Source organism: Suricata suricatta, chromosome 2, assembly GCF_006229205.1.
Source record: "Suricata suricatta isolate VVHF042 chromosome 2, meerkat_22Aug2017_6uvM2_HiC, whole genome shotgun sequence".
In the NCBI taxonomy this organism is placed as follows: domain Eukaryota; kingdom Metazoa; phylum Chordata; class Mammalia; order Carnivora; family Herpestidae; genus Suricata; species Suricata suricatta.
Window position 1 is genome coordinate 137,924,192 of NC_043701.1, and position 12,327 is coordinate 137,936,518.

The 12,327-nt window shown below is 42.5% G+C and overlaps 1 protein-coding gene across 1 annotated transcript in view; it reads right to left on the reverse strand.

The window, feature by feature from the left end:
• Positions 1-8,009: 8,009 nt before the first annotated feature.
• The window catches only part of KCNMA1 (potassium calcium-activated channel subfamily M alpha 1), a 507,555-nt gene continuing 503,237 nt past the window's right edge, over positions 8,010-12,327 (reverse strand). Inside the window, exon 31 of the mRNA XM_029919828.1 lies at positions 8,010-8,778. Coding sequence (XP_029775688.1) covers positions 8,754-8,778 — 25 coding nt within the window. The 3' untranslated portion in view covers positions 8,010-8,753. The remainder of the gene's footprint in view (positions 8,779-12,327) is intronic.

Sequence of the window (12,327 nt, forward strand, 5' to 3'; positions counted from 1 at the left end):
CCTATTTATCTGGTGGTCCCATCCCCTCCCAGACTGAAGATGGGGCTCATGATGTTGTTACTCACTGTTGTATCCCCAGCACCCAGTAGAGGAATGTGAACATAATAGCTATTCAGTAAACATTTGGCTGATGAACAATGAAGTAATCTCTAGGATACATCAAGTGCCGCTGTGCTATACACATTGATGTATATAAGTTGGATGGCTTTTCTGCACTCCCCAGTTCCTTCCCTTTCTCCAGGCTAGACCAGCCTTCTCCTTGGGAGTCCAGGCTCCCTCAGAGGGCTTAAACTCACAGGATTCTGAAGAAGATCGAAATCATGGCCCTGAAACCACAGTGCTAATTTTTAAGAGGTCTTTTTTATCTTGAGACAAAGTTCCATCTGTTGCTCTGTTGGAGATGAGTGCAGGCCAGAGGAGTCAAAACTTTAGAAGCTTGTCCTGGGCTTTGATGATCTGAATGCAGGGGGAAAGCACATTGCTTCATTGTGCACATGTCAAGAAAGGGTAGCCAGCCTGGGAGCAGGTGACTGCGGAGGAAAGTTGCCTAGCCTTCGAAGGCCTATTTAAAGACTGCCTCTGTCTTTAGAGGCTTGCGTGCGGGTGACCTCTGCAGGAGCATGCGGTCCCTCTCGCCACCACATGGCCCTGAGTCGTTCTCAGGCACCACATCTAAGGCCAGGAGCTCTCCCTCTCACCACTGTCCATCGCAGCCTCGTGCGGGCAGCCGCTGGCCATCTCCTTGGGCCTGTAGGGATCTGTGTGGGCACTCGGAGTTGGAAAGGCAATGGAACGGCAAGCTCGTGGCTCTTATCCGTCTACAACTTTGCCTTCATCTGAGAGAGCTAAGCTCTCTGGCAGGAACTCGGGGACTTTGCCACCCCCACCTCCACCCACCCCCCAGACCCTCCCCGGGACAGGTGCAATAGAAACACAAGGAACCCTCGTTGTTTTAGAACACAAATACATAAATTTTTAATCTGCGAAAAATACAAAATGAAACCATGTACAAGTTATGTACAAACCCTTTTTACAAGACAAGAGAGTTATCACTGGTTGTTACAGATGACAGAGTTGGGCAGATCATTTCAGAGCACCGGCATTTATTCTCTCCTCCAATTCCTGTTCCGTCATAGTAATTAATCATAATCATAATCATAATGCCAGCAATCAAAGGTTTGAAAGACAGATGAATAAGCCACGCTCTTTTTCCTTAATGAACATGGAGGCTGACCTCTGTGTAAGTATACTTTTTTTTTTCTTTGTCCCCTGAAGAAACATTGAGTGCAGGTTTTGGTGCTAAGTGGGGGAAAGCTTTCTCTTCAGCATCTGGGTGGTGGGCTGTGGGCCAGAAGTTTTAGGCAGGATGCGATTGTGCCACCTGGGAATGGAACGTTTTTAATTAGGATTTCCAGGCTGAGTTTGGTTTATGTCTGAAATGTTGCAGTTCGGCTCAAACGTGTCTCAGGCTGTACGAAGCGGAAGGAAGGGGAAGGGGGTGCACCGCTCTGGGGCAGTGAGGCTTTGGGTTAGTGAGGAAGTAGGGCTCTGTCAACCTTATTGGCAGGGATCCCTTGCTGCTGGCTGCCTCTCACACTGACCCTGAATCCCATGTGAGGAAAGCTCTGGTTTGCTCTGGCAGGCGTGTGTCAGTATTGTGTGTACATTTCCATCCAAGATTCTGAACAGCCATCTCAGTAATGCTTCCTAAGGCAGGGACACTGGAGAGCTTCGGTGTCACTTTTGTCCCTGTTCTGCTGAATCGCAAGGTGGAGGAAAAGAAACACAGATGTCCTCAAGGGGATAAGCAGACCAAATGAAACCTTGTTCAACTTAAAATCTACCTAAAAATAAAGGTCAGTTATCACTGGGTCGAAGAACCTCTCTCTTTCTGCTGCTTGTCCAGAAAAGCCACTGAGGCAAAGGGATGGTCACATTTAAGAATGCTAAAACCAAAACTTCCAGTGTGTGTGGTGTTCAGGAGGGGATGAAGAATAATGGGGTGACATGAACAGGGAGAGGAAAAAGGAGGCCCGCTTCAAGATCCCTCTCCTTCGAGTCCTTCTCCGGGAAGTCCGGCCCACCCTGCATTTCCCGTGGCATCCAAAATAACACATAGTAGCCAACTGACTGCCCACCTTGACCAGGCCTCTGACAAGCTCTGCAGATAAAGACACATAAACCAAGTCCCTACCCTTATCAAGTGAGTTTTTTTATTTTGAGTCATCATCTCCAATACCCTTCAGCTCCAATGACGGTGGCTTACCCTTTCTTTCTTCGAGTTTCCCTCTCCTTTTTGCCATTTTCCTATTTCTGGTGTATTCTAGATCTCAGATCACAACAGTATTTACTTATTTCATTCTTTTTAGCTCCTATAAACATGGCTGTATGATGTTCCATATCTATGCTTCTTCCCTTGGAAGACTAAGCCATGCTCCCCACTTCACAAGTACCTCAGTGGGTCTGATTTCCAAATGCATAGGGCCTGCTGGAACTCTCCCCGGCTCCACTTGCCTACTCCATTTTGCCTGGAAGGCCCTCCTTAAGGAAAGCTCTCAGCTTCTTCCACTCCGAATGAATCCAGCATAACATTGCTCATCTGCCTATATTTGCTGGCTCTCCTTCCTGTCTTGTCTTCTTTCCTAGTCCTCCACATTGTTCTTCCCTTGAGATCCAAAGTCAGTGTTCCTTTCACAAAGAACGTTTTCCAGAACCAGTCATTGTCCCAACACCCAGTCCATCCACCAGCCCTTACATCTCCAACTAAACTTCTAGTATGATCCATAGCACTCATCTGAGGAAAGTAGGTGCTTCACATGTTGAGTTCTTGGCTTGGAACATACACCTCTGAGAACTCAATGCTGCTGTGAACACATTTAGCTCTGCACATGTGCTCATGATGACTTCCAGAAGGAACTGACATTTCAAAACTTTCAACCTAAAAAGTGCACAGGCATCAGTGTTCATCATTCTGTTTACAACTTTTAGTGGGTTTCCATGACTTTCTAAATCAGGTTTCAACCCTTGGCCCTTAAGACTGCCTGCTTCTTAAGGTCTCATCTTAGATTTCTTCAGACCCCCTAACAGTCATGTCACTATAGACAAAATAGCCTGTGTTTGGAAATCACATTGCTTCCCGTGAGCCATGACCTATTAAATCACCTCTTCCTGGAAAACCTTCATTCTCTTGATTTCTCCAAGCATCGATTTACTATTGAAATACCTTCAAAACCCATCAAGCATTCTATCACTTGGTAGTCTTCCCAATTCGTATAATTCAATCTAACTTTGCCTTCCTTTCTACCCAAATCACTAACTCTTGCCACCACACACCTGTCCCTGGCTGATGGTACTTCAAATCCTATTTATATCATTGTTTTTGTTCATGTTTCCTAGCTCCTAGATGCATGTCCCGATTTGGCCTGTCTTAAGACACTTAAGTCTCCGGCCCTTTCTCAAAAAAATGAAGCAAAAAAAAAAAAAAAAAGGGCCTGGTACATATAGTTTAACTCAACATCCCTTCCCCAGTCTAACCACACAACGCTGTCATATAATGCAGTCTCCAACTGGTGTACAGCTAAAGGGTTGCTCTGAAGGCACACAGGCTACTTTTCTCTGAACGTGTTCTAAGCAATCTTGCCAGAACAATGGCTCATTAGGCTCTGTAGTTCCTTGGGAAATAAAACTAAGGATAAAAGTATTCTCTGAACTGTCTTATTTTATGCAATTTTGGAAATATGAACAGCTGGTCTTGCATGGGAAACAACCAACCAGAGCAGACTTCACTTAGAAAACCAATATGGTCACCCTCATGTAAACTGGCTGGGAATTGTTTCTATCTACTTTTCTACCAATAAATCCAAAGGGCCATATCACCACCTTACATAGCCATGGAATTTGAAGGTCAAATCACGTCTTCTGAATAGAAAATAAATGTTCTTTGGGAACATGGGGTGAGTAGGGGAGGAGCAGAAAGGGAATTTACCAGGTGAGGTGCAAGTAAAATCTTAGCTCCCTTTGCTTTTTAAAGAGGATGAGTCAAGCCCTAAATAGTAAAGTCCCTTTCAAAGACTACAGTGATCAGTGATTTTAACCATCATTCCAAAAGCTGCAAAGAGGAACAGAACAGAAAATAGACAGACTCTGGGGACAGAAAGAAATGGACAGATTTCAAAATGGAATGCCATGTCCAAGTTGAATGGATTTTTTTGGTCTCCTATGAGTAAGGTGGCTCACGTTCAAATCAATTGGCTTGATATGCTTTTTTCTCTGTCTTCCTACCTCTCTTCTTCTTTTTGCTCTTTCCTTCCTTTCTTCCTTTACTGAGATTCTTCTTGAAGATTAAGAATGAGAGAGCAAAATTAGACTTATGAATGTAAGTAACAAAGAGATGGTATTCTAATGGAAGAAAAGAAATCAAATAAACAGAACAGGAAATGAAGTGAGAAGTAAAACGGTTTGCTTCATAAAACCCAGATCTATCTGTGGAAATAAAAATGAGGAAAAGTCCCAGAAATCCAGGGATCATGAGCTTGTCACAACATATTGAAAAATGGAGAGATGGGTTAGAAATGAAGGGATTGACTGGAGCCAAGTGAAAGGTCAGGCAGGGATAAGATGGAGAAGAACTTGGGAACACACAGAAAAATCTGGAACACATGGTGACCCAAGAGAACTTGAAGTTTGAAATTGCATTTTGAACCTAAGGAGACTCCAAAGCATAATTTTCACATGTCCAGGGCAGAAACTACACACTTCTCATGGGAGTATCACTTGGGTGCTGAAGCAAGAGGACCTTCATTCCATCACAGGGCAAGATTTCTCCACGGGCTGTTCCCACGCTCCCCCTTTTAACTTAGCTCACAGCCTTCCAGACCTGAAAGGGAACCTTAAGGCCATTTAGGTGAATCTCTATCATTTACAAATGAGATCACGGGAACTCTGAGGGTTTCCAGAACATTCTTAAAGTGCATAGCTGGTTATTTGTAGATGTAGTTCTTTAGCACTCATATTAAACTACACTAACGGAAGTTGCACTTTTTCTCTTTTCAATATGAAAGTTTCCCCAATTTTACATGTGCCTGGGTGGCTCAGTTGGTTAAGCATCTGACTCTTGACTTCAGCTCAGGTTATGATCTCACACTCAAGGGACTGAGCCCCACATCTAGGTTCTGTGCTGATGGCTCAGAACCTGTTTGGGATTCTCTCTCTCCTTTTTTCTCTGCCCCTCCTCCACTTGTTCTCACTCGGCTCGCTCTCAAAATAAATAAAGACATTAAAAAAAGAAAACATCCCCCAATTTTCTAATGTTTTCTCAATTTCCTCACTTCCCAATCCTAACCAAACAGCTCTAATTTCCTGGGTTTCTTTTTTTTTAGGTCTTCAATAACGTTTTGTCCAAAATACATCCTAAGATGCCTCAACCTTTGGAAAGAAAGAGCTCTGGGTGTCCCCCAACATGCCTTAATCACAATCACTTATATTTGAAGTACTTTAAATTGGTGCAAGGTGATATTTTCAAATATAAAATTGCTTAGATAAAAGTAAAAGTTTTCTTAATAAGAAAGATGATGATGGTGATGATGTTTTATAAATACGTGCTTTTGAAATAGCCTCTTGATGAGTCTTTTATTTCCAAAGCACTGAAGAGTCTGTAGTTTAGGTAAAGGACTTTACAGACCCTCAACTAGAATGGGAGATCATAGTCTTACAAGAAAGACTGTACCAATAATGGCCATCGTTGGTTGCTGATTAATTTAATAAGAAAAATGGAAGTGGGTCTGTCACAGTGAGGAAGAATGATGACCTCTTCCCAGCCAGAGAGTTCAATACATAGAAACTAATCAGGAAGCTCTAACATTGGCTTGAGCCCTTCAGTGGTCTCATAATCTTGTTTCTGGTTGGGTTTTTTTTTTTTTTTTTTTGTCACTTTTAACCTACCAGGCACCAGTCTTTGCTAAAGGAGCCAGTCATTTTGCACACTTTTTCAAAAATAAATAAATAAACAAAAGGGAAAGCCTGCTTTTATTTTCTGAGAACAATTCACTATTACAAAAGCAAAACCACATGAGCTTATTGCTCTACCTTAGAAGAAACATAGATTCCTGCCGATTAGTTTTGGGGGGAAGCCCTTTGCTGTAGGAAAACATCTTAGCCATTTTGGTAAAATGAGAAAAGATTTCTTTCAACTATACTTGAATGAAAGAAAAGAGAAGGGAAAAGAGGAGAGAAGAGGAGAGGGGAGGAGAGGGAAGGGGAGGGGAGAAGGGATGAGGGGAGAGGAGGGGAAGGGGGAAGCGAAGAGAATAAGAAGAAAGAAAAGAAAAGGAAGGGAAAGGAGTTTAGATGCAAATCTCTGGCCATGATGGTCATGGAGCTTACACATCTGCTTCCAGACTGACTTGGAGAGATGGGTTCGAGAGGCATGGGACACTGTGTTTCCCTAAGGAAAGATCATTTACGTGGACACCATGATCATTTACGAGGATACCAAATAGTTATGACAAATTCAGAAATTGTTATCAGGAAGAAGAGTGAAGACGAGTCCACCAAGATTCATGAAGGAAAGAAGAGCGTGGATTGCTGTGAATGTACTAAGGTCATCCCAATGCAAAATCATTATGTAGAAGAAGGCCTAGCTTTCAGGAAAGTTGGAAAATCCTAGCAAGGGATTCGCCCCACAAACCCGTTTTACTTCTGTTGGAAACCAGGAAATATTCATAAGCCTGAAGATAGACTGCTGACATCATTTAGGCTGCTGTGTAGACTAGTGAGTGGTTATAAGTAGTGTTTAAACAATCCAATTGGACATACATTATATTCACAATACTTTTATAGAACTAGTTCTACAAAATGTGACGACAGGGTAACCACAGTCTGACAAGTCACTTCAGGACGGCGCCTACAAGGCGGAAGCACAACTACATTGGCTCTGCAGGGAATAGACAGAGGTGGAAGCCATTTTGCCTACACTGGTAATTGGAGTACTTAGTGGACATATGTTTTCATGGTGATTTCGTTGCTTGGCTCTGATCTGATTTGCACTAATATACTAAGTACCACAGGGTCATGGCCTAAAGAATTAATGGAAGAGATACCATGGGACTTTGGGGGATATTTTAGTAAGTTTGGTTTTCTCAAGTGTCCACAGTTGACATTTTTAAGAAAAGAAAAATCACTATCACATCCATGCTTCTCCACAGACCCTGATGATTGTATAAAAGATTGATCATTTTGAAGTTGAAAGATTTGCTAAATCGTTTGGAACGTAACCGTTGCCAGGACGATTGTACACCAAGCATGCAAGCCGCAGCAGAGCTCTGAGACTTGGTAATTGTGTCTGATGGCTAGAAAAATCTTTGAGCACAGTTGGAAGTGGCTGATACATTTGATTTCATTGCTGGTCATTTTCAAAGGCCTTTTCTAACAGTCTGTGTTGAGCGCATTCATTGCTTTCCTTTTGTCGTTATTATGTTTTACACTGTTGCAGCTAGTTTGTGTGGTTTGTCCCAGCAACTAAAGGAAAGCCTGAAAAAATAAAATCTGGGCAGAAGTAGTCTCTTTGATCATGAAAATTTTCTGGCTTTTTAACAAAAACTCAGTGAAAAGAATGACTGCATTATCATATCTTATTTTTAAGTGGAACCATCCACGGCCGTTCACAAACTTTCAGGCTAGAAGCTCTGAGATTTGGGGAGTGGGGAGAAAGCCCACCAGAACCTCCCAGAGTTTAAATTCCTGTACTTGCGCGGGTGGTTTGGAGATAGGGAATGCATTCCCTGAGAAGTCTCCACCATCAGAACAGCAAAGAGAGCAATATCTTGTGAGCGTCTGGTCCTCGACTTCCACGTCCTAGGCATGCTCACGCCCCTCCTGGCATCGTTAGTTGGCTGGATAAACCTGATCTGGCAATTGTAGCAAAGCTGCAAGAAGGTCTTCCCTTTAAATATGTGAACAAAGGGAGGAAAATACAGAATGAAAACTAAAACTACAAAAATATGACTTTCAACTGTGAAAATAAATAAGTTTCCATTTATTAAGAGCTGGTGTCAGTGCAGCTAAAATACACACCCATCCAGGAAATTCACCTGCCCCCTTTTGTCTTCTTCTATGAATTTACTAAAGTACATGTTTACATCATTGGACCGTTTTTAAATTGTTTTAGCAATCCATTTCCCTTCATTGCGATCAATTGTGGTGGTGACCTTCATTCTCCTCAAAGAAAAAGAGAGAAGGAAGAGAAATATGTATTAAGGAGTCTGGCCACTTACTTATTTTGATTTTGCATTGTTTAGATACAGGGAAGATATTTGACAATGAAATAAAAAGAAAAAGAAAAAATATATTTTCTTTCTAATAAATAAAAATAATTTAAAATGCTAGAGGCTATACATGACTATTTTAGTATGTTCATTTATAAATGAAATCATTTTCTTTTCCAAAATACATGGAAGCAATATTCAAGGCAGACAAAGAGAAAGATCTGTCTACTTTATTTTTTCTTGCAATTCTCGCTTATCCTAAACGTTTCCACCAGTGATTCAGCATGTAAGAGGAAGAAAAGTCACATCACCATTTATGAAGTTTGTCAGGCTTTAAAAAAAGAGTTCTGGTCTCCTGGAAGTCAACATTCATCTTCAACTTCTCTGATTGGTGGGATCAAGCTGCTTGTGGATTTATATCGGTTGATCTGGTTAGCCATGTGGGTACTCATGGGCTTGATGTGAATGTTTCTGGGATAGGCATTATCCGGTTCATCTGTAAACCGTTTCTTTTCTGCTAAAGGGCGAAACGGATAGAGAACAAGAAGGAGAAATGAGAAGTTTAATTAGTCCTAGGGTAAAGGCTTTGGAAAGTTCCTTGAAAAAAAAATGCAAAGATGTAATCGATAGAAGCTGACAGTGAGTAGTTGCTAAGAGGGAGTGCAGTGTAGGGAGAAATCCAGAACCCGGGACACCTCTGATGCCTGTGGCGAGTAATGACGAGCATGCCCTTGGGACTCGCAAGGACCATGGGTAGGACCTCTGAGAACAAAGGGTTCCAGCAATGTTCTCTGGGGTTCCTTTAGTGGACTGGGAATCTTTGGTGGGAAGGAGATGCTGAACATATCAAATATTGGGCATGAACACTGTGCCCGAGGAAAGATTTGTGTGCTCACTGATCTGAGTGAAACATGAGGGACACTGTCCCTGACACAGAGCCAGTGATCCGGAATCTTACGCAGGATCTCCTCTTCCCAACCTGTACTTGGCTTTGCTTGTGACAGACATACTTAAAGTTATATCTCAATATACCACTCTTCTCAGTTTTTTCTTTGCAGCCAGTTTCGAGGGCCTTAAAGGAAGCCCACAGATTTTCCTTGGCAATGAGACTGAAAATCAGAATGGCGACCAATGTTTTAAGACGGTTTTGAGATGGCTTGTTATTTCAGGAAAGAAAGCTCTGCGTTGGTATAAAGTCATGAACTATAGTGGCAACATCTTAACCGATTATAATACCCAAGCTGTTGACAAGGGAGCTCGATGAAGTCTTGGCATTTCCTTGCCACCCTAAACTCAGAGACGGCTGAGGGAGAATGCTGAGTCAGAGCATTCAGGGGGAGGGGGTGCTGGGGAGAGAAAAACAATGGCCTTGCATCCTCTTAGCCCTTCAGTGGTATTTTATGGGACTCAGGCCTTGTCCCCACCTTTTTCTAGGACTGCAACTTTCTGGATCATCGGCTATGTGTACAGATATGAAGAGACTGGACAAATAAGACATCCTAATTTGGGAATCATATCAGTGGTTTAGGAAAAGAAAAGAAAAAAGGAAAAAGCTTTCAGGCAGATCCATTGCTCTAGAGACAATGACCTGTCTTCTACCTATCGGAACAATTCACAACTGCCTTGTCCATGGTTCTGGACCGATAACAAAAATCGCTCACCTGACTTGATAGAGGAGCGTGTGTGTGTGTGTGTGTGTGTGTGTGTGTGTGTGTGTGTGTCGGTCTGATGGGCTAATGATCTATAAATTCGGCATCTGTGATCAGCTCACCATCGCTCTGCTTGTTCCTCCTTGAGCCACCCTTTCTCTTGCTGCGTCAAGTCTGAGCTCTCAATGTAAACACTGTCACCGGAGTGGGCTGGTGAGAGCTTGCTCACTACCCTTTGTTCGGCAGCTCAGTTTACCCCCAGGAAACTACGGTCTCTCTCGGATCACTCTCCACTCCCCTTTCCCCTGCTCTGGCTCTCTCACCTATTATGATTAAGTTCACTTTGATTTGAACAGATTGGACGATAGGAATTCATAATGCTACATCCTCACAGTGAAGCTAACTGATTAAGTGCTTTAAATTATTCCCCCTGACAGAATGATAAAGTTACAATCTGTTCTGAGATGATCTACAGCTTGCCAGACTCCTACAGCTTCTTTCTACATTCATTTATCTTTTTGTCAAGCAGAGTTTTTTTTTTTCCTAAGCTTCAATTCCATAGATCTTTTAAAGTCATCAGCACATCTGAATTATTAATGAGGCTTTAGAGGCAAGGTTCCTGATGGACTGGTTAAAAAAGGTTGTATAGAAATCCAGGACTGTGTACACATCAAAATAATTTCAGCTCCATTTAAAAAACCATTTAGTTCAAGTGTGACATAGATGAACCATTATGCATTTGTGGAAACCAATTTTTTGTGATCTACGATTAAACTAACCTTTCAGAGAGGAGTAAAGTGTGATGGTTATCATGTTTTAAAAGCATTGCCAGGCCGATGAAACAATTTCAAACTACGACTTTTTCCGACGGTTTATGTATAAAGATGATTTTCAGAAGAGCTGAACCCGGCGTCTGTGCTGTTTGCCTGAGCTGCCCTTGGTTTTGGCTGTGCCACTGCGTGGACTGACTTTGCAAAGGGATTTAGTGCTGGGTTGGACATGCCAGGTTGGAAAGGAGACTGAACTCTGTTGATGGAAATGAGTAGGTCTTTTGGGCGCAAGACCTAAGACAGCTGCAATTTGCTGAAATTTTTACAACTGCTGCAGAGAATAATTGTTCAGAATTTAGTCTTTACAGTTCAATTCAAAGTTGGCATTTTGACCTTTCACGGCAGAGAGAATATCAATTTCCTTCTGCTGTCGGTAAGATAGAGAGCATTATTTCTCCATTTAAGCTTCATTCCCTTTCTTTCTAAATTTCTTTCCATAAAAGAAAATCTAAGCAGAGTAGCCCCTATGTTTTGGCCATTAAGCTTCCACACAAGAAGGACTTGTGTTAAAATGCATCCTGGTGATGAGCTGAGGTGTTCAGTACGCCTGAGAAACAGGCTTTTAAATTTGGGTGCCTTGTAAGATATAAACGTATATGTTGTCGGAGACTTGGTTGGATAGGATGTTGAGGAAATGGAAATATATCAGTGCTCTGAGCATTCTAGTAAAATATCCGAGGGCAAAGGTATTTCATGAAAAGATTCTCCCAAAGGGCATTAGAGGAACACACACTTTTCTGATCGCCAGTCATTTGCTTCTGTATTGTGTGACGATGACACTTTACTTCATTGAATCTCACCTTCCAAAGAAGAAACTGTGCCAATGGGAAGCGTACAACATTAGCCATAAGGAAGAATACTCGGGGAAGGGATTTAAATGGGTGCTGAAGTGGTCCAGGATAGATCCAAATCCCTGAGTTTATCTCCTCTCTCTGCCTCATCCCATATGCCAGAAAGATTTCTGGGAGCTTCATTTTTGTTCCAAAAATGAGAGGGGCAGTGGACCTGGCTGTGAGTGGCTCCTCACTGCCAGAAAAAAAAAAAACAAACGTATTTGTTAGTAAGTCTCTTGAAGATAAAAAACATGATGTCGTTGCTGCGAATACAGCATGTGACCTGCCCAAATCAGGGAAGGGAGGCATTTCAGTCTCTGGCAAATGGGCTAGTGGAAGAGGATGCAACCTAGACAGCAACTGCAGAGAGATGCTTCTGAAAGACCTGGCACTGCCATCAGGAGAAGGCTCCTATCAAGACCAGCCATGCTATGAGCAATCCACCGTGGACTAGCGATGAAGTGTGAGCTAGGGAGATGGTGTGGGGCAGTGGGGAAGGTTACATGGACCTGGGGTCTCACACGGTAGTTGCATGGCTCCAAGCAAGTCACGATATAATTGATCTCAGCTAGTTTCTCTTCTATAAAATGCACTAGTGATCAGATCTTCCTAACAATGTTGTCTGGATGAAAGGCGCTAGTGCTGGTGAGGCACCTACTGTAGGTCTGGAGACACGGTAAGTAAATGTGAGCACGTGTGTCTGACAGTAATGGTGGCAGCATTACAGCACTGTGGCAGAGGTCATAGCCCAGCT